This window comes from Leopardus geoffroyi, chromosome C1, assembly GCF_018350155.1.
Source record: "Leopardus geoffroyi isolate Oge1 chromosome C1, O.geoffroyi_Oge1_pat1.0, whole genome shotgun sequence".
NCBI lineage: Eukaryota > Metazoa > Chordata > Mammalia > Carnivora > Felidae > Leopardus > Leopardus geoffroyi.
In genome coordinates, this window is record NC_059328.1 from 6,322,355 (window position 1) to 6,345,309 (window position 22,955).

Genomic DNA, 22,955 nt, shown 5'->3' on the forward strand with positions numbered 1-22,955 from the left:
TTCCGGGCCCTGGGGACGGCCCTCACCCGTTCCCAGAGCCCCGCGTGCCAGGAGCAAGGGCACAGGAAGTGCCATTGTCCCGGGAAATCCTCCCCATCCTGCTTCCCTCTGCCTTGGGCCTTTTCCCTCTCCTGCGGTGGCTCATCCACAAAGGGCACACTGTGTGGCCCTTCAAGTGAGTTGTCATAAGCCAGGGCATTGAACAACCAAAGCCGTGGGCTAACCGCTCGTGGCGATGACGCCAGCGGGGATCGGGCAAGGTCAGGCCACACCACCTGGCCCAGTCAACCAAGTCACAAGGGCCATTGTGGGAAGGCGTTATTGTTTTAGTGGGTGCAGCGGAGGTAGGGCAATCAACCAGACTCGGTAAATTGTTATTGACAGTTTCTGAGTGTTTAAAAGAAGAGCGTCCCCTGCATCAGCCCGATTCCAGACGTGCGGCTCCATGGCGGCCTTCCTACCGCTGCTGGCTCTGCTCTTCCTGGGGGCCCGGGCCCAGCATGGCTCCCAGTGGACCTACTCAGGTAAGCCCGCGCCTCGGGGGCTGTGCGCTTCCTCGCTACCCTCACCCCTGCTGGGGTTGCCCTTCAAGGCTACGGAGAGCACCCTGAACCCAGAAGCCCCGATTAGGACAAGAGGGATGCGCTCTCCCTTCCCGGACCCCCACATCGTCTGCAGGTGCTTTGCCTTAGAACCTTTTCCGGCCACGGCGCTGGTTGGAGAGCCCTCTGACTGCAAAGCCCTTTGCTCTCTTCGTCTCTGCATGTGGAAAACGAAGTTGTGAGGGCTCCCTGCGGCCTCACAGAGGGTGTGCGGGTTTGCGAGAGCTTTCTTCGTGGGGAGCTCGTGGTAGGAGGTTCACCCAGAACATCTCCACTTTGCACAGCCCCCGGGCTGCCGCCTCCCAGTTGCCGTGGGCCTGCTGAGACCCAAGTCTGCACATCTGGACACGAAACGTTCCTCCCACGGGGCACCGAGGAGAGATCCTGCCCGTGCCCCCCCTTTTCTGCACTGCACCGAGGGATGGGGCTCTGGACGGCCTTCAGGGTCGCTGGCGGACCCACTCTGCACACGGTGCCCCCAGCTTCAGGCACAGGGGGAAGCATACATTCGGGGTGGATGTATGTCTGTTAAGTCAAGGGGAACAGAATTAGGGACGTCATGGGAGGCTCAGGAAGTCCAGCTTCAGAGGGCGGAGCGACCCCCTCTGACCAACCGCCCTGCTCTGGGGCAGAGAAGTCCCCGGGCTCCTTGGTACTCGGGGTGGTTCAGAAGGACAAGCAAGGGGGAGAATTCCAACAGGCAGGTCTTGTCCTTCCCAGTCTCAGCCCAGCCTCTGAGACTGGGGGCCTTCTGGAAAGCCATCAGGGGCCCAGGAGCGCTTGGGGTGGCTACTTCAAATGCCTTTTGGGAATACTCAGAAAGCCACAACACTGCTAGGGACAAGGGCCCCAAAGCCTTTTGATTCGTGTGGTGGGGGAGGAGGGCTGTGCCGGGGACCTCTGGCCGTGATCTTGGCATCCTGCCTCTAGGAAAGAATTGCTTAAATATTGGTTTATAGTATTAAATAAAGAGCAGAGAAATAAAAACTTGACTTTCCTGTATATTGCAAAACCAAGAGGCTGGGAGCGGCCCCTGATGCAAACGGCTTCCTTAAAACAAGCCACGCCCCCGCCCCCTGCAGCCACCGGGTAAGGTGGGGAGAGCTTGGATTCCCAACTGCAAGTGGGCGGGTATGAGCAGGACCCACGGGGACCCCCCCCTCCCCTGGCAACGACTAGCTTTCTTCCTTCTCTCCCCTAGAATTATTACCCACCTCAAAAAAGATACATTTCCTCCTTTGATTTTTTTTTTTTTTTTTTTTTTTTCACCTCATCACTTTGGTCATCTTTGAACCTGATGCTTTCTTTCCCTTCCTGCCCTGAATCCATAGAGGTCTTTACCATCCTGGGACCCAATGACAGGGGTTGGAGCGGGTAAACAGGTGGGTGGTCCTGCAGTGGGGGGAGGGGACTGCACTATTGTTGGGGGAGGGGAAGGAAAACTGTGCCATTGGGAGGAAATGGAGAAAGGACCCCTAAAGTAGCACAGCAATGCCAAGCCCAGGGAGCCTTCCAGAGCATTTATCAGTGTATTCCCATTCCAGGGGGGAGCTAAAGCTATATAATAAAGACTTTCATTGTTTTTCTAAGCCCTGACTCTCTTCTCGGGGCCAATGACTGAAACAGGGGAGGGGTTCAAAGCCCCCCAGACAGCAGGCTCCCCAGAGACGACTTTGACGATGCCCCTCTTCCCTCCTTCTGGAGGCCAGGCTCTGCTTTCTAGAAGGCAGACCTCTGGCCTTGATCCTGGCCTCTTGATGGGCGGGCCCTGCTGTGAACTGAGCCCCCCAAAGAGCTGTGACCCCTTTGGCTCTCTCCTGTCGCAGAGGGGGCACTGGACCAAACACAGTGGTCGAAGGAGTACCCCAGCTGCGGGGGAGGAGACAGTCACCCATCGACCTGCAGAGGAGAAACGTTCAATACAACCCCTCCCTGAAGGCTCTGAAACTGACAGGCTACAAGTCCCAGGGGGGCCAGTTCCCCATGACCAACAACGGCCACACAGGTAAGGGGCAGGTGGCTGGCTGCGGTCCACGGGCGCTGGGCAGAGGGAGCAGGTGCCAGATGATAGGGTGGCCCACGCGGAGGTGTAGCACAGGCTAGGAGCTGGGGCCACGGCGGGGCCGGGGGGGGGTGGGGGGGGGGCTCTCCCCAAGCTGCACAGCAGGGCCTCTGTCTTTTGCCTCAGTTCCTGGCTGGCTCCTTCCTTCTGCGTTAGCCTCTCCCCAGGCTCACTCTGGCCCAGCCAGCGAGAACTCCAGCCGATGGAGACAGTGCTGCTGAGGCCGCTGACCCGCCTGCGTGTTCTGTTGATCTGTGTGCTGGTCTGATTTTCCATATTTCCTGTATTGAGTCTGATGGGCCCAAAATGTCTGACAATTGAGCCAGTATTTCTCGGAGGTTTAAAAAGGAAGAAGCTTGGGGCACCAGGGTGGCTCAGGCGGTTAAGCGTCTGACTTTGGCTCAGCTCGTGATCTCACAGTTCATGGGTTCGAGCCCCACGTCGGGCCCTGTGCGGACAGCTCAGAGCCTCGAGCCTGCTTCGGATTCTGTGTCTCCCTCTCTTTCTGTCCCACCCCTGCTCACACTCTGTCTCTTTCTGTCTCTCAAAAGTGAATAAACGTTAAAAAAGATTTTGTTTAATAAAAAGAAGAAGGTTTTGTATTCTATTCCCTTCCAGGAAGCGGGTGGAGGTCAGACAGGAAAAGTCTGGCCTGAGTCTTGGGGACCCCCACTTCAGAAGCCTATAAAACCCATTGCTTTCTGTTTACTGAACACCCTGTTTTGATTTTCCAAGGGGGCCCATCTCCTCTGAGCCTCCCACCCCCCACAGGGGGCATCGTTTGGGGTGGAGGCCAGAGGCCTTGGGAGGCCAAAGGACTTAAGGTTATGCAGTCTCTGGTGGCTGAGTCAGACCCAGACCCTGGAAGCCTGGCCCCTCCCCACATCCTCCTCGGACACCTCCCCTCCACCTTCCCCCCACCCCCACCCCCGGGCTGGGCCAATTTACTGCCCACCCGCTTAGGTGCGTGGGTCACAGGACTTACATCTCCTGTTTGCACAGTTGAGAAGATAAAACCAGCTGCCCTTGATGAGGCTGGTGAACACAGGAGAACACAGGTCCGTGAAAGGCCTCGGGTACACGTGGCCTGGATCACTGAACTCCACAAATAATTCACGAAAGCCTCATTTTATCATTAATGACAAGCTCCTGCTTCCAGAGTTAGCTCTGAAGCTTCCGGCAGGTTGGCCACCTGGAGCTTCGGCTGCTCTCTTTGCCCTCGATGAAGAGGGGACACAGGTGGCAGCTGAAGGCAGGGGAGAAGCTTGGTTGACCCACCAGGATAGCCAGCCAGGGGTATCACGCGATCGAGCGCCCCCGCTGGCACCTGGGCTGTTCCTGCTACATGCCCGTCGTCCAGGGCTCAGTGCTGGGGACCCGGGAGAGGGGAGGTGTTAGAAGACCCCAGCTTCCCAGGGCCTTGCGGTGACTGGTGGCTGCCTCCTCTCGGTTTGGAGAGGGCCCTGGGCCTTCCTCCGATGGACTGCGCCGGGCTTTCTGGAAGCTGGAGGCCCGTAGGGTCCCCAAGCTACCCGACATCATATCAAAGGTATCGGAACGCACAGCTCACATCACTTAGATTTTTTTTTAACGTATTTTGAAAGATTTTCAGAACTCTTTACAATTGCTTATACATTTTCAGCAAGCGCCAAGCTTCAAGAATTCTACGGAAGGCAAAAAAACCCTAATCGACAAATTTTCAAATTTAATAACATTTGATGAATAAGTTTAACAGTGAAGGTGGTATGATATACTTAAACAGTTATTCATGTGGGGCGCCTCAGTCGGTTAAAGCGTCCGGCTGTGGCTCAGGTCGTGATCTCACGGTTCGTGGGTTCGAGCCCCGTATCGGGCTCTGTGCTGACAGCTCAAAGGCTAGAGCCTAGAGCCTGCTTCAAATTCTGTGTCTCCCTCTCTCTCTGCTCCCCCCCCACCCCCTGCTCATGCTCTGTCTCTTTCTCTCTCTCAAAAATAAATAAACATTATAAGAAAATTTATTAATTTTGATTTTGTAGGGTTCTTTTTATATCTTGGACCTAAGATATAAAATATAATCTCTTAATATAAATAAATATATATATTGTATGTATGATATATGTATTATGTATAACATGTTATATATAATATAAATAATATTTATATAATTTATAAAATATAAATTATTTATATTATAATATAAATATAAATGTCCTGATCTGAGGTTTATCTTCTATATTTATATAGAATTATATTTGTAAATAAATTATTATATCTAGATTATATTTATACTACAGATAATACAAATAATAATTGCTGTAAATAATAATAAAGATATAATGATGATAATAATGATAAATAATTATAATAATGATGATGATATAATAATGATAAATAATAATGACATAAATAAAAATATATTTATATATACATATTTTTTATAGACTTCATTTATGTTAGGGCAGTTTTCTTTTTGTTTTTTTTTTTTAATTTTTTTTTTCAACGTTTATTTATTTTTTTGGGACAGAGAGAGACAGAGCATGAACGGGGGAGGGGCAGAGAGAGAGGGAGACACAGAATCGGAAACAGGCTCCAGGCTCTGAGCCATCAGCCCAGAGCCCGACGCGGGGCTCGAACTCACGGACCGCGAGATCGTGACCTGGCTGAAGTCGGACGCTTAACCGACTGCGCCACCCAGGCGCCCCAGGGCAGTTTTAAGTTCATAGCAAAATTAAGTGGAAAGTACAGGGATTTGTCATGTATCCCCTGCCCCTACATAATTGTCTCCCCCATTACCAACATCACTCACCAGAATGGTGCATTTTTTTCCCCAAGGATAAACTGACCTTGACACATCACAATCACCAGCAGTCCATAACCTACCTTAGGGGTCACTCTTGGTGTTATACATTCTATGGGGTTGAACAAATGTAGGATGACGTGTATTCCTTATGATAGTATGCTGCAGTGTTTTCATGGCCCTAATTACCCTCTGTGCTCTGCCTGCCCCTCTCTCTCCCCGCTGCCGCCCTTGACAACCCCTGATCCTTTTACTGTCTCCACAGTTTCGATTTTTCTAGAATGTCATATGGTTGGAATCCTACAGTGTGTAGCCTTTTCAGATTGGCTTCTTTCACTTAGCAATGCGGTTCCTCCGTGTCTTTTCGTGACTGGATTGATAGCTCATTGTTTTTTTTTTTACCATTGAGTAATGTCCCATTGTTCGGATGGACATATTGGCGTCTTTCAAGTTTCAGCAATTATTATGAGTAAAGCTGCTATAAACATCTACGTGCAGATGCGTGGACATAAGTTTTAACTCCATCGGGGAAATACCAAGGAGCATGAGTACTGGATTCATGGTAAGAATGGGTTTAGCTTTGCAAGAAACTGCCAAGCAGTCTTCCCAAGTGGCTGCACCATGTTGCATTGAGTGAGTGAGCAATGAGTTCCTGTTTCTCCACATCCTACCAGCATTTGGTGGTGTCGGTGTTCTGGCTTATGGCGGTTCTAACAGGCGTACAGAGGTACCCCATTGTTGTTCATTTGTGTTTCCTCGATGACATACAAGGTGGAGTTTCTCTTCATAGGACTTAGTTGCCATCTGTATATGTTTGGTGACGTGTCTATTAAGGTCTCTGGCCCATTTTTTATCAGGTTTTTTGTTTTTAATTTAATTATTTTATTTTATTTTATTTTATTTTATTGTTTTAGAGAGAGAATCTTAAGCAGGTTCCATACCCAGCAACACGGGGCTCAATCGCATTCACAGAATAGAAGTTTTGGATTTTAATGGAGTCCAGCTTATCAATTATTTATCTCATGGATCCTGTCTTTGGTGTCACCTCGATAAAGGCATCACCACCCCCATGGTCATCTAGGTTTTCTCCTGTGTTATCTTCTAGGAATTTTATTATTTAAAAAAAAAATTTTTTTTTGATGTTTATTTATATTTGAGAGAGACAGAGATAGAATGCGAGTGGGTTGGGGCAGAGAGAGAGGGAGGCACAGAATCTGAAGCAGGTTCCAGGCTCCGAGCTGTCAGCACAGAGCCTGACGCGGGGCTCGAACTCACGAGCTGTGAGATCATGACCTGAGCTGAAGTCGGACGCTCAACCGACTGAGCCACCCAGGCGCCCCACTTCTAGGAATTTTATAGTTTTGCATTTTACATGTAGATCTGTGGCCCATTTTGAGTCAACTTTGGTGATGGGTGGAAGGCCTGTGTCTAAATTCATTTCTTTGCATGTGGATGTCCAGTATTTCCGGCACCATTTAACGAAGAGACTCCACTCTATTGTCTTTGTTCCTTTGCTAGAGATCAGTTGAGTATATTTATGTGGGTCTATTTCGGGCCTCTCTATTCTATTCCATTGATCTATTTGTCTATTCTTTTGCTAATACTACCTTGTGTTGATTATTGGTCCTCCAGCATTGTTCTTCTTCGACATTGAGTTGGCTATTCTGGGTCTCCTGCCTTTCCACGCAAACTTTAGAATCAGCTTGTTGAGAGCCACAAAATAACTTGCTGGAAATTTGACTGCGTTGAATCCATAGATCACGTTGAGAAGAGCTGACACCTTGACAATGTCAAATGTTTCTACGCAGGAACATAGACTCTCTCTCCCTTTATTTATTCTTTGATTTCTTTCATCAGAATTTTCGTAGATTTCATATAGAGATCTTGTACACACTTTGCTAGATTTATATGTAATTTAATGTTGGGGAGTGCTAACATAATTGGTATTGTGCTTTTCATTTCAAATTCTACTCTATATTTACATTTTTTAAAAGTTCACTTATTTATTCAAGTACTCTCTACACCCAACATGGGACTCGAGCTCATGACCCTGAGATCAAGAGTTGCACACTCTTCCAAATGAGCCAGCCAGGTGCCCCTATATTTACATTCTTATGTACCTCATCTTTTATTATTAGAGTCAACAGTCATAAAATTATACGTCAGTAAAAAGAAATTGAAAACACACTTGGCTATGGAAACAACCTTAAATTGCTACAAAAGTTTCTAAAGCTCATTCTCACTTTCTTTATTGGTGGACCAGTACTCACTGATTAATATGTATATCTACTTATCTTTATCTCTATTTTTTAGCCCCCCAAATATATATTCCTAGGCTCAAGAAAAGCGTACAGGCCTGAGGCACTGGGCCTCTAGTCTTCGGTGGGAAAAGCAACACTGTCCTCTTCACAGGTAGTACCAGTCACTCTGTTTGGTAGGCTCCTTCAGGGGAGGATGATCTCTCATTCTTCCTTCTAGCTCAGTACGTGGCACAGAGCCTGACGTAGATCAGATGCTCCTGAGGGGAAAAGACTTCCGTGCGAAAGGACAGATCCCCAAGTCGGCGCCCACGAGTGACACACGGTTCTCAGTAGGTTCTGACTTCCTAAGGCTGCGGGGAGCAAGGCTGGTTTCATCTTTGGAAAACAAAAACAAAAACCCCTTTCATTTTGAAATAGTGTGAGACTAGAAAAATTGCAGAAATAGTACAGAGTTCCCATATCCCCTTCTCCCACTCCTCCTAATATTTAAAAAAATGTTTGTTTATTTACTGAGAGAGAGGGAGTGCATGTGAGCAGGGGAGGGGCAGAGAGGGAGAGAGAGAATCCCAAGCAGGTTCCACACCGTCAACTCAGAGCCCGAGTTGGGGCTCGAGCCCACAAACCATGAGATCATGCCCTGAGCCTAGATCAAGAGTCAGATACTTAACCGGCTGGGCCACACAAGTGTCCCCCCACTTCCCTTGATATTAACATCCTAGAACCTTACTACCTTGAAACGACATGATTAACTACTTAGATGGACCCATGTGAATTTCATCCCATTCTCATCGATGTCCTCTTTCTGGCCCAAGACCTAATCCAGGATCCCACATTGTACGTGGCCGTCATATGTCCTTAGTCTCCTCCAACTGGGGTCAGTTCCTCAGTGTTTCTTTGACCTTCGTGGCCTTGACCCTTGGCTGTCCTTTCTTGAGCACAGAAAATGCTCAGATCACATGGTTTTCCTGGCCTGATAAGAACCTGGTTGAATTGGTTTCTAGTAAAGAAGAACAACTTTTGCTAAAAGTTACATCGATTTTCAGAATCTGGAAAGTTCAGCGAGTTGGTTTTTGGGGACATAGGTATTTGGTCTCACCTTTTCAAAGGTGCAGGGACATGCTCTGAGTTGCTGCCATTTTCTGATCTAGCCTGTGTGATCCTGTTGATAAAACCTGAGGAGCAAAACACTCTGCAGGGAATTGTGTTTTGGGGAAACATACGTGTCGGGAGCTTTGGTATTGCTCACATGGGGCTAACTGGCCAATTGGAAAGCTCTGGCCCGGTCGTCTGCTTTCCAATCTCTCGGCAGATGACTTTGTACGTCTTCTTTATTTATTTTGAAAATATTTTTTAAGAGTTTCTTTATTTTGAGAGAGAGAGAGAGAGCTTGAGCACGAGTGGTGGGGGTGGGGCAGAGAGAGAGGGAGAGAGAGGGAGAACCCTAAGCAGGCTCCACTCCGTCAGCATGGAGCTCGAACTCACAAACCATGAGATCATGACCTGAGCCGAAGTCAGACATTTAACCACCTGAGCCACCCAGGCGCCCCTGTACATCTTCTTTTAAAGGCTCTTCCGTTTTTTTTCTTTTCACATGAGCATTGATTTGGAGGCAGGCCACATTTTAAGCACTAAATACAAAGTACCTGCTCTGCCAAAGGGCATGTGAAAATCTTTGGGGCCAGATTCCAGCTTTACAGCATGTGAACTTGATCACAGCTCCCTGCTGCTTTCGGCAATTTGGAAGGAAAGAAGGGGACATTTGACAGACATCAAACACCTAATCTTTCCTCTTTTTTTTAAAAAAAAAAATATTTTTGAGAAAGAGAGAGACAGAGCAGGAGTGGGGAAGGGGCAGAGAGAGAGGGAGACAGAATCTGAAGCAGGCTCCAGGCTTCCAGCTGTCAGCACAGAGCCCGATGCGGGGCTCGAACTCACAAACCTTGAGACCATGACCTGAGCCAAAGTCGGAGGCCCAACCCACTGAGCCACCCAGGTGCCCCAGATTTTCTTTTCTTTTTAAAGTTTATTTATTTTGAGAGAGACAGAGAGGACATGAGTGGGAGAGGGGCAGAGCGAGAGGGAAAGAGAATCCCAAGCAGGCTCCAGTCAGAGCAGAGACCCATGTGGGACTTGAACTCATGAACTGTGAGACCATGACCTGAGCCGAAACCAAGAGTCAGATGCTCAACTGACTGGGCCACTCAGACGCCCCCAGGATGAGGATTTTATTTTATTTATTTATTTTTTTTTTTTTAATTTTTTTTAAAATTTTTTTTTTCAACGTTTATTTTATTTTTGGGACAGAGAGAGACAGAGCATGAACGGGGGAGGGGCAGAGAGAGAGGGAGACACAGAATCGGAAACAGGCTCCAGGCTCCGAGCCATCAGCCCAGAGCCCGACGCGGGGCTCGAACTCGCGGACCGCGAGATCGTGACCTGGCTGAAGTCGGACGCTTAACCGACTGCGCCACCCAGGCGCCCCATGGATGAGGATTTTAAACACCCCAGCCCAGCCTCACAACAGCATTCTGGGTAGTAAAAGGCATGAAACTAGTCTCGAGAGGCCCCCCCTTCCTATTCCTACACTGTGGGGAAATTCCAAGATGGTCTAGAAGTGGAGAGTGGAATTCTGGTTTCTGTGCCCACTGGCCACGTTTATTCAGGGCCTCCCCCCTTCCCCGGGGTTGACAAGCTGGCCCTGCCCCTGACCTCTGGCTCTGGGTAGGAAGGCGTGTGCCTTCCCGATCTCCCATCCTGCCCTGTGTGCCAGCCGCCTCCTCCCCATGGGTGACCCCCGCTCGCGGCGTTCTAAGCCAGCAGAGTACTGGCTTGCCCCGTGAGTAGGCAGGTGGCCAGGGGAGCTGCCTGACCGGCGCATCCCCCTCTCCACCACTTGCAGCCTTCACTTTCTCCCCCAGTGCAGATCAGCCTGCCCCCCACCATGCGCATGACGGCCACCGATGGCACCGAGTACATAGCCAAGCAGATGCACTTTCACTGGGGCGGTGAGTCCTCAGAGAGCAGCGGCTCCGAGCACACCATCGATGGGATCAGATATGTGGCCGAGGTACCGTGAGGATCCCGGCCGGGCCCTCTTTTCCTCCAACCCCACAGTCGCTTTCCTTAGCCAAAAAGACTGTGTCCTGTTGACAGTCAAGTCACTATAAGGTTGACTTTATTTTTCATTCATTTGTAACTATTCACTGATCCTGCTCTGTGTTGGTGGTTCAGGCAGGGTCCCCAGCTCATGGAACCTACAGCAGGGTAGAGGTTTACAGCCCACAGGATGGGGCCAGCCTTCTTTGGTTTTAGCCCAATTTTTTTCTTTCTTTTTTTTTTTTTAATGTTTTTTTGTGGGATGTGATCTTTAAATTTTATTGATTCATTGATTGATTGCATAAGCTGGGGAGAGGGGCAGAGGAAGAGAGAGAGAGAGAAAGAGGGAGGGAGAATCCCAAGTAGGCTCCATACTCATCATGGAGCTGGACACAAGGCTCACTCCCATGACCTTGGGATCATGATCTGAGCTGAAATCAAGAATCGGATTTTCAACCCACTGAGCACCCAGGTGCCCATGTTTCAGCCGAATTTCTGGATTTTCAGGGCTCTCTTTCTTGTGTAGATTTGTCCTGAGGATGACGACAGGTTTACAGTGTCCTCCAGGGCAAGGTGATTCATGCCCTCTCTCAAGAGAACCCACACAAGCCCTTTGGACGCTACCAGCTTGGGGTCAGGGAAATGCCCTTGAGTTGCCCTTGAATTGATCTCCCCAGATCCCACTCATGCTCTTTCCATTCTTGGAGAACTTTCTGGTCTTGGTAGATCTCATACCCCGATGGGGGAAAGTCAGAGTTGTTCATGTGGGACAGGTTGAGGCCTCGGGTGGAGCATCTTTCTTTTCGCTCCTCCCTGAAAACCTGAGGCATTTGAAGTCTACACGAACTGCCCTTGACTTAGCCTTTTTCTCTCACAGGTTCATGTCGTTCACTACAATTCTAAATACAAGAGCTACGATATAGCCCAGAGTGCACCAGATGGCTTAGCTGTGCTGGCAGCCCTCATCGAGGTAGGCTGAAACTACACGTGTGAAGTCATTGATTGGTGTCCAAAGTATCAAATGTAGACAAAGGGTCTTCCTTCCAGCCCCTCCTCATCTATTTCTAAGCTCATCACTCTTGGAAGCACTGATTCAATGAACATCTACCCTTTTCCAGCCCTTGCTTACAGTCAGTGTTCCTTTTGTGTCACCAATCTTGGGGACCTTGGATAAGTCAGACAAATGACTTAAAAGACCTAGGATCACAGCACAGTTGACTAGACATAAACTGGTCTGATGGCAAGAGGAAACCAGCAACCTGCCAGATAAAGGCAATACCTCTGCTTTTCTCTGAAAGTCTGGAGGTCAGGACTTGTGGCTAGGTGGCAAGAAGTGGTCAGTGAATTCCATTTCCACCCAAACAAGTATTAAGTTGGATGAAATTGTCAAAAACAACCATATCCCTGCTCTGGAAGTGGACCAAAGGAAAACAACAAATTGAGGCATTTTTTCTGTGAAAAATGGCTAGAATTTTGAGTAAGAACAGTGGGGCCATTCCTATCCCCACCCTCCAGCTTGGTCAGAAAGGTAGGTTTGGTTTCTTCTATAATTTTTTTTAATGTTTACTTATTTTTGAGAGAGAGACAGAGTGTGAGTTGGGGAGGAGCAAAGAGAGAGGGAGACACAGAATCTGAAGCAGGCTCCAGGCTCTGAGCTGTCAGCACAGAGCCCGACGCGGGGCTCGAACCCACGAACCAAGAGATCATGACCTGAGCTGAAGTCGGATGCTTACCGACTGAGCCACCCAGGTGCCCCGGTCAGAAAGGTAGTTTTATTGGGGCAGGCTGGACAGGAGAACCAGCAGCTTCAGTGCCTGGGGATGAGGGACTCACTTGACTTGGAGTAGAGTTGAAAACCCATGCCCCAGGGCATTATCAGTAAAAGCAGCAAGCTTGATAGAAAAGACAGAAAACAGAGGGAAATTTGCAGCTCTGGCAGTCTGAGGGTGTAGTCCTAGTTGGGGTGAGTGGTAAGTGACAGACTAATCAGAAATTTAATGGGAGATCCTGGAAATGAGAGAGCCACAGAAGGCTGTGTAAGCTTCCCAAGATGGCCCGAGAGAAAGTAAAGGCTGAGGCTGACCTGATGACTGGCTGAACTTTGAATGTGCTTCTCAAATCGCACACAGATCCATCAGCAGAGGGTGCAAATCTTCTGGGCCCGAGGGGTTTGAGCACAACCTCTGCTACAATCGTGGATTGACCACAAAGCTATGCCGATGCTAGGTGGTCCCTAGAGACCCCAAGGAATCCAGGCTAAATATAAAATTTAAGAACTGAGCAGAAGTGACGCCTGGCAGGCTGAGTTCATACAGCATGCGACTCTTGACCTCAGGTTCATGAGTTCAAGCCCTGAATTGGGTTCTATGCTGGGCATGAAGCCTACTTTAAAAAAAAAAAAAAAGGGATGTCTGGGTGGTTCAGTTGGTAAAGGGTCTGACTCTTGGTTTCGGCTCAGGTCACGTTCTCACGGTTTCGTGAGTCCCAGCCCTGTATTGGGCTCTGTGGACAGTGCAGAGGAGGGATTCTCTCTTTCTCTCTGCCCCTCCCCTACTCATTCTGTCTCTGTCTCTCTCAAAATAAATAAGCAAGCTTAAACCTTTTTTAAAAAAAAGGAAACAAGTCATTGGAAGGCCATGGAATGACTGTCAACCAGGAATTGTATACCCAGCTAAACATCCTTCAATAGTGAGGTGATACAAAGACATTCCCAGGTAAAGAAAAACTGAGACAATTCTAAAGGAGTATTACAGAAAATCCTTCTGGCTGAAAGAAAATGACATCAGACAGTAACTCAAATCCACAAAAAGAAATGAAGAATGCTGGAAATGGTAAATACGTAGGTAAATATAAAAGACTAGATACATGTATTTTTGTCTTGTCTTTAAAAAATTTCTTTTAGGAGCACTTGGGTGGCTCAGTCGGTTAAACATCTGACTCTTGATTTCAGCTCAGGTCGTGATCTCACGGTTCGTGGGTTCAAGCCCTGCATCAGGCTCTGTGCTGACAGTACAGAGCCTGCTTGGGATTCTCTCCCTCTCTCCCCCTCTCTCTCTCTACCCTCCCCCTGCAACTCATGCTGTCTCTGTCTCTCTCAAAATAAATAAACTTAAAAAAAATTAAAAATTAAAAAAAATGACGGTTTAAGGCAATCATTATACTACGTATTGTTGGGTTTATGATATATATGGATGTAATGTCAATGACAAAAATGGGAGAAATGGTGGGAAAGAAATAAAGCTATCTTGGAGCAAAGTTGCTATATTTTACTGGAATTTAGTATTAACCTGACACAGGCTGTGATAAGTTAGGCTGTATATTGTACAGTAGTTCCCCCATCCTTGACTTCACTTTCTGAGGTTTTAGTTACTCACGGTCAAGTGCGGCCCAGAAGTGGATGTTACTCCTTCTGATGTATCATCAGAGGGTCAACAGTAGCCTCCTGCTATGTCACCCTGCCTATGTCCTTCACCTCTTTCACCTCGTCATGTAGGATTTTATCATCTCACATCATCACAAGAAGAGTGAGTGCAGGTACTAAGATATTTTGAGAGAAAAAAGACTACATTACAGGGGAAGAAGAATCGATCAACACCACTGACTGAAGAGAACCATTGAAAATTCACCTTTTTCACCAGAAGCAATTTTTCTGACTTCTTTTTATAGATTTTTAAAGTTGATTTATTTATTATTTTGAGGCATGGGCAGAGAGAGAGGGAGAGAGAAAGAATCCCGAGCAGGCTCCGGGCTCTCAGCGCGGAGCCCGACTCGGGGCTCGATCTCACAAACCGTGAGATCATGGCCTGAGCCGAGATCAAGAGTCGGATGCTTAACTGACTGAGCCACCCAGGTGCCCCAGCAACTTTTCTGACTTCTAAAAAGTCAACACCCATACAAAAAAATAGTGACCTGGCAGTGGGCAGAATCGGAGCAGCTTTCCCGTGGACAGACGACTGTCCTCGGCTCAGTCACAAGTCTTGAGGATGAAGAAGGCAGCACATGAGACCAAACAAGCCCTGTTCACCACAGTGAACCCTCCTGAGGTTGACCCTGCCCAAACAGAGTCACTGGGGGTATCGTTACCTCTATTCCCCGAGGGCCTCACCCGTCACCGCCGAGAAGCTCTTTCTCTGGAAGTTGCCAAAATGCTTCAGCCTGTGTCCCTGGAAGAGACTAGCGAGCCCAGGCAGTTGGTGGCAAAGAGCAGCCAGATTATCTGTCCCTACACAAGTGGGGACATGGATGAGCTGCCTCCTCCTTGCCCTTGAGGCTTGTCCAACCCGCAGGGCCACCGAACAGCTGGGTGGGTGGAGACCGTACCAGATAGAGGTCCCTTCTCCGTTAGATCGACCACTCTGTGCTTCTCCCACAGGTCAAGGATTACGGTGAAAACACGTACTACAGCACCTTCATTTCTCAGTTGAACAACATCAGGTATCCAGGTGAGGAAAGTCAACAGCGGCTTTGTTGTGAGGTGGGGACAGGGTGATGCCGGCAGAGAGGGTGGCGCGCGGGTCTTGCCAGGGGAACACCCCCTCCCTGGGCAAGGTCCCTTGTCCCAGCAATTCCCGCCATTGGCTCAGGCCGTGAACACCTCCGAGAAGCCTCTGTTCATATGGTCTGCCTGTTGATTCCCGCCCTCGGAGGCTCTGGATGGCCAGGGTGCCACTCGCCAGGGATGTCTTCTCAGTGGCTCTCACCTCTGGCCCCGGCTGGTAGTGACGACCCTGGGCACTAGAGACACCTCAAGAGTGAAGTCCCTCCTTGTCAGGCCTGGACACACAGACACGCAGCACTGGTCTCCCTTTCCTCTGCCTCCAGAAGGCAGAATCCTTGTCCGAAGGGCCACCTACCCCTGAAACCTGCGACCTGAGCTGCGACCACGTCAGCTCTGGCGCCTTGGTTCTGTGCTTCTGACTTTGACCACGTCTCCCAGACTCCATCTCCCTGACTTCAGTCCTGACCTCCTGACCCCCAACCCACGGGTCTCCCGTTTGCCCTCCTGTCACCCCTCGTGCCTTTGATCCCTCTTTGCTGGGCTGAGATTCCACCACGGCCAGGATGCTGACAGGCCCCACATCCTGGCCCCTCCACCCCTCCACGGGCTCACCTGGCAAAGCTCCAGACAAGTCCCGCCTACTCAGAGGCTGTATGTAGCCAAGTGGCTGGATGCGGCTGGACAGACACACGGACATCCGACTGCTGCCGTTTTTATTCGTGGCTGCAAAGATGATCACGTACTAATGTGACAGTCAGACACTCACCTTCTTCTTCTTCTTCTTCTTCTTTTTTTAGTGTTTATTGTTTTTGAGAGAGAGGGGTGGGGAAAGGCAGAGAGAGAGGGAAAGAGAGAATCCCAAGCAGGTTCTGCACTGTCAGTGCAGAGCCCAATGTGGGGCTCGAGCTCACAAACCATGAGATCGTGACCTGAGATGAAACCAAGAGTCGGATGCTTAACTGACTGAGCCACCCAGGCGCCCGTATGTTTAATTTTTAAAGTATTGTTCTCCATAGCAGCTGCACCATGGTTCTGGAATTTTTGACTAACTTGAATATATTACGGTTATGAGACTAAATCTACGTGCTAGAGCCCTTTAGAAGGTTGTATCTCGAAGTCTTTCCAATAAGACTAAAATTTAGAATTCTTTTGCTTATTCATGGGATTGTGCACTGCTAGACTCCAAGGAGGTCTTTGTTTAATGAGCCTATTTATGTATATATAAAAACTAACCTCTTTGCCATTAAAAAAATGCAAAATGGTGGGGCGCCTGGGTGGCTCAGTCGGTTGAGCGTCCGACTTCAGCTCAGGTCACGATCTCGCGGTCTGTGAGTTCGAGCCCCGCGTCAGGCTTTGGGCTGATGGCTCAGAGCCTGGAGCCTGCTTCCGATTCTGTGTCTCCCTCTCTCTCTGCCCCCCCCCCCCCGTTCATGCTCTGTCTCTCTCTGTCTCAAAAATAAATAAATGTTAAAAAAAAATTTTTTTTTTAATGCAAAATGGAAAGTGAAGACAACGTTAAGCTCAGGCGTTCAGTGTCATTGACACGAACGGAAGAGGGATTCTGTAGATGCTGTGAGGGGTATGGATGCTAGGGAGTCTTCAAACACCCTGCTGAAGCCCCTCTCCCCACTGAAGCCACACCCCAACTGTGGTTGAGCTTGGTTCTCAGATTGTGTGGCAGGATGAGCTCAGCACCGGCGCCCAACATGGGGCTCAAACCCACGAACCGTGAGATCATGACCTGAGCCGAAGTCAGACGCTCGGCTGACTGAGCCACCCGGGCGCCCCTCTATCCACCCATTTCTAAGCAAGCCCAAACCAAGAAATCTTAAGAGTTCTTACTCAGAAACTCCTAGAGTCGTGATTAATTTCTTTCCTTTATCATAAAGCGTATCTTCTGCTCAGCAGTGCTGACGGCAGTTCACACTCATTGGGACTTGCCTACGTGAGAGTTTGATGGCCCCCTTGACCCTCACAGCAATCCAACTGAACATTCCCTTTTCACAGATGAAGGAGCAGCTTTTGAGGAGTCAACACCCACTGGTGCCACTCATCCGGGAGGAGGCATCTGAGTGGGTCTCTCCCCAGAGTCTTTGCTCTTCCCTTCCAGGAAGCGAAACTGGGGGAATGTCTCCAACGATCAGTTTCTGTGTTCCGCTGAATCGGGGGATTCAGACACGGACAGGTCCGAGCCGGAGCCGTCGACCCCAGGGGCACAAGGGCCCCCTAACATTCCGTTGTCTTTTGTCCCCTCCATTAGGACAGAGCACAGTTCTGAGTGACCTTGACATTCGGGACATGCTCCCTGAGAACGTGCATCACTACTACAGCTACAAAGGGTCACTCACCACTCCTCCCTGTACTGAGAACGTCTACTGGTTTGTGCTGGCAAGCCCCATCATGTTCTCCAGGGCACAGGTAACGCATGGCATCACCCCAGCAAAGTCTCCCCTTTTGACTGCCTGGCTGACAGGCGCGCTCCCCTAAATCTCACCTAACGCCAACACCTGGGCTCCTACGGTGCTCTCCATGCACAGGGCTACTGTCCTCACCTGTCCACTGTGGGCAACCTCATTAGGGCTGTGGCGGAGATGGACAAGTTGAGGGGCCAGAGAGACCAAGGAGCCCCAGTTGAGGTGGCAAAAGGATGGGGACCGGACCCCAGGCAGAGGAGAAGAGCCACATGGAGAAGGCAAATATTTACTGAGCGTTGCTCCTGCCGAGTACTGTTCTAGGCCCTTGATAGACAAACCCCCGTTTCCATGGGGCTAACGGTCCAACTTCATCAATGGCTTTGTGCAAGGACAGCTTCACCGTTAGCTCGTCTCCATGCTCACACACCGTTTGGGGAGAAGAGCCGTATCCACCACCTTCTGTTCCCCAGCATAGCACGGGTGCGTCGTAAATATTTGTTGGGTTAATTAAAGCTTTGCAGAGGCAGAGCTGGCATTTCCTTCTGGGGTGATGTCCCTCCTCGGGAACAGATATTTCTTTCTCTTAGACTTTTCATTTCCCCAATCCAGGAAAAGGTGGGATACCCTCTTCAAGGATACCCACCCACAAAAATCTGTTTACTGCTTTCCCTCCTTTCGACTGGTGACCAAATAGTCCTCGAAAACGATGAAAAGAGATTGTTGGAAGAATGGATGGATGGAAGGATGAATGCTCTCCCTGCCACATGGCAGGATTTGAGATATTCTCACACCCACTTTACGAGGGTTATATAAATAAATCCAAGCTCTGGTTCCGTTGCTAATTATACTCCTTTAAACTACCCGGTAGCTCTTCCCCTCCATAATCCACTTCATGTGGCCTACAGGGTTGGAAGCTAGAGAATTCCATATTGGATCACCAGAACAAGACCCTCCACAATATCTACCGCATGACGCAGCCCCTGAACAACAGAGTGGTGGAAACCAACTTCATGAATCTCCCCAACGAGCGTAAGATCAACTTTTGTTTATCGTCTGCAATTGTTTCAGTCCAGTTGTCTTCCTTCTCTGGGTGGACCCATCTCATCTGGCAATAGTAGCAGACGGAGCGTCATCTAAAGGGCAGGAGGCTCCGATGGGCCGGTCTATGAAGGGCATGGCCAGACACAGTAGGAAAAGTAAGACGCTTAGCAACATCCAGACACTCCCATAAGAGCGTAGGCTCAAGGTAACCTTATTAAACACAACTCAAATTATTTCCCTCATACCTTTATCTTGGCCTGTTCCCAAGCCCATCCCCAACTCCCACACATTCCCCCAAGGTGGGGTTAACTCGGGCACGGATTGTTTACTACATTTTCTCGGGGATCACAGCCCAGACACCAGGGTGCTGGAAGAAGGCACGATCAGTCCAGCCAACCTGGGACCCTCTAACCCACCGGGTCAGGCTTCTGGGCTCACCTCGTTTCTGTGGTTGCAAGAATGCAAATATTCTGCAGTTTTCCCGTCGCTATTTTGTCTGTTTCTCTGTAAAATGGTGCTGAACTATTCCCATTCCCTGAATTCATGGCCTTTGTAATCTGTGTCTCCTAATGAATACTGAAACCTTTATATCCTTCTAATAGAATTGGTCTCCAATCAACATTGCCTACTCAGTATTACCCCAACTTTATTTTTAAGTTTATTTATTTATTTAGAAGGAGAGAGAGCTAGAGCATGAGCAGGGAAAGGGCAGAGAGGGGGAGAGAGAGAGAATCCCAAGCAGGCTCCACACCTTCAGCGTAGAGCCGGACTCAGGGCCCGAACCCACGAACCATGAGATCATGACCTGAGCCGAAATCCAGAGTCGGACGCTAAACTGACTGGGCCACCCAGGCGCCCCACTATTACCCCAACCTTATATGTATCTTTCGAAACTTGTAAATCTCCTTACACTCTCTCCCCTCCCGCCAACAAAGGCCCCTTTTTGATTTTGTCTCCATCTTTCCTTACTGGTTCATTGATTGTTTTCTCTTGCACTGGTTTGCCCCTCCAACAATACTGACAGAGGAAGAACGACACCAGTTATAATGATATTTTCCCCCATATTATACTATATATGATATTAACGGCACCAATTCCTTTTTCCAAAGGGTGGCATCCTCCTTAGTAGGTCCGAATACCAGCAGCCTAGCCAAGGGGGGCGTAGACCCGCTCATCTAACTCCTTGTTCTAATTTTGCCGTGTTCCCATTTTCCCTAATAAAATGGTACGTGACTCTTGCAACGGGCACATGCAGATTGTATCGTTGCCCACATGCTACGTCTCACACGTTCTTTCCACGAGCGGGGAGTGTCCTTCCAATGTACCCTCAGGAGGGAGCTCAGACGTTTTACATCCTCGCCTCTCTGACCGAGATGCTCCACGTTGCCGTTTGCCTATGTGTCCGCTGTGCCCACCCTTCTGAGACTGGCTATTTAGGATTATTACTTCAGCTCCCAGTAGATAGTAAGAAGGCTTCTTCCCCTGCCCCCGGCCAAGAGACTTGAACAACAGCCCCCCCTTTGCTGTTCAGAGAAGAGAACCGCTGTCACGCCCAGCGGTGGTCTCCAGTCAGCCCAGCTGTGTCACCCACCTGACACCTCGTAGTTGTATCTGATCTCACCCCGGTGGGTTAATATGATCAACCCACCAATGAATAATGGCCTGACAAAGAAGGTCAGTTACAAAAACAAGATAATGGCCAATAGAGATGTCTCAAAATTCATTTACTAGAAAACACCTCTGTCCCATTAGGGTAAGGGCTCCTGGGCATCACATGAGAAACCAAGGTCCATGAGTTAGAATCCCTTTCGACATATCACCCCTCAGATTCTGGCAGCTCACAAGCCTAAACTCAGACACAGTGAAGATGCCAAAAGCCAATGGGGTGGGAACATGGAGGGCATTCTAAGGAACCAGATATCCTTCCCTAAGTGCCCGCGTGGGGAATGGCGTCTGGCTGTCCCACGTGCTGTTTTCATGAGGACCGCCAAAGGTTTGACCTCTTTTGTGTTAACTCTTCTTTTTATGGGATATATTCTAGGTTCTGAGTTCCAGCTCTACCTAACCAAGTTTGACAATAAGCTCGAACACTTGAAGAGTCTTCTTGAAAAGAAGAAAGCGAAGGAACACCACCAAGAGTAGGGAGCTCGAAGCGTGCGGTGTGCAGGACGAGGCGGACTTCCGCTGAGCCCGCGACCCTGCCTGGCTCCGAGAAATTGCATGTCCGGGTCGCACCCTCCCCGAGGCACCTGTCAGGTTTCTGAGTAAGATAGGGGAAACCATTGTCCCCGAGCGGAGGCGAGGTGACGTGAGTCAGACGACACCGGGGGGAACTGACTGGGATAGAAACGCGAAGGGATCGGGGCGCTAACCACCTTCCCACCAAAGCCTGCAGGTTTGTCTGTGTAAATTACGAAGCAGCCCGAACTTCCGTGTGGGACGTGGGTGTAATAAAATAACTTTGAGAATTTGTCATTTGAAAAGTTCTCTTTTCTATCCCTTTGTAACCACGTCAAGTACCCCTCCCGTGCCCTCCCCGCAGGGACACGGGCGAAGGGACAGAGATCAAGGCAGGAGGGGTTCCAGGACCAGGATCAGGAAAAAGGAAAGAGAGTCTTACCTTGGGGACTGCTAGTGGGGAGGTCTGGAGCACTGACTGTGGCGTGTGAGCAAAAGAAAGAGCGGGCGGGGAGGGGGCGCCAGGGGGGCTCAGTCGGTTAAGCATCCGGCTCTTGACTTTAGCTCGGGTCACGATCTCACGTTTCGTGAGATCGAGCCTTGCCTTGGGCTCTGCGATGGCAGTGCGGAGCCTGCTTGGGATTCTCTCTGTCTCTGTCTCTCTCTCTCTCTGCCCCTCTCCTGACGGTGCTCTCTTTCTCTCTCAAAATCGGCAACAGCAACAAAAGAGTGGGGGAGGAGAGGGGAGGGGAGGAGAGAACCCCTCCCCGCAGATGTGGTCCTTCCAAGTCCGGTGGTGGCCGGGTCTTGCCACACTAGACGCGGTTTCCAGTTCCAGTGACTATTGTGTGGGATAATCGCCTGTCCTGTAAGCCGTGGTCTGAGTGAATCCATGCGTGTTCTTCAGTGAGACCCCTTTCTCACTCTTCAACGCCTCCCCCACCCAGCCCCCCCGCGTTCTTCTCCGCTCCTTCCTCCGCTCTTACTACCTTTGCCCTTGCACGCTGTCATTCAGCATGGCCTCACCACTTCCTGACTTCATTTACCGCTCAGGGCCGCCCTCCGTGAAGCCGCAATTCCCCCAGTTTACTGAAACAGAAGCCGAGATGCAGGACGGCCAGGGGACTCGCCCAAGAGCAACCAGATAGGAGACAGTAGAGCCGGGATCTAAACCCAGGTCTCCTGCATCCAAGTTGCTTTAGCTACAGAAGGCTTCCCTTTCACTTCTACAAGCTTGTGAAGCACCTGCCATGCGCCAGGCGCGGGGCTGAGAGCTGGGACACAGAGACGGGGCGGGAGGGGTGTTTCCACACCGGGAGCTCGAGTCCAGCGAGCAGGACATTTAGCTGACCGGTCACGCTCTCCTGGGACAACAGGTTACGGCCTCCTCCCCAGAGGGGCTGGTGCACACCGGGTTGAAGGGCCTCCCCTGGAGGGCCCAGCGGGAGAGCTCACGCTAACGGGACAGTTCGGTGTGGACGGAGGAGCAGGTTCAAGGGGAGCTGCAGGGTAGCGGTGTCGCCGGGAGGTCGGGTGCGCTGGGGCCTCTGTGCCACTACAGCGTTCTGGATTTTCTCCTGTGAGCGATGGGTCGCTGCGGCAGCCTGTCCGGCCAGGAAACGGCGCGGAGGACGTGATCGGATTCGTCCTGTCCCCCAGAAATGAGGGTCTGCGATGAGCTGGAGACGGGGCAGTGAGCCTTACAGCCCAGGGGTTTAGCTTCCTGCGGGAAGAGAGGCTTACGTTTCCTGTAAATGAACACGTAAACAAACAGGATTACACCTGTCTGTCTGTGCTCGGAAACACGGGGAAAAGGAACCAAAAGTGAATGACAATGGTTACCGAAAAGGGGAGGCAGGAGAGAAGTGGGGGACAGGGCTGGGAGTTGGGCTCTTCTGAGTGCATCCTGTTCGGTAGTGTTGGCTTTGGAACCTTGGGTTTTACATCAATTAGAAAACAAAATTAAATGGTAAAGATGTGTTTAAATCCCTAAAACTTTGTTAAGACGTAAAAAGATAGTCACATGA

General features: G+C 49.8%; 1 protein-coding gene across 1 annotated transcript; it reads left to right on the plus strand.

Annotated features, from left to right (window-relative positions):
• Positions 1-245: 245 nt before the first annotated feature.
• CA6 (carbonic anhydrase 6) lies at positions 246-21,220 on the plus strand. Its single transcript, XM_045475566.1, is given in 9 exon segments — positions 246-524; positions 2,429-2,479; positions 2,482-2,607; positions 10,620-10,768; positions 11,675-11,767; positions 15,170-15,239; positions 17,556-17,713; positions 18,615-18,738; positions 20,792-21,220. Coding segments are annotated over 9 exon segments (951 nt in total). The 5' UTR covers positions 246-445; the 3' UTR covers positions 20,893-21,220.
• Positions 21,221-22,955: the final 1,735 nt, after the last annotated feature.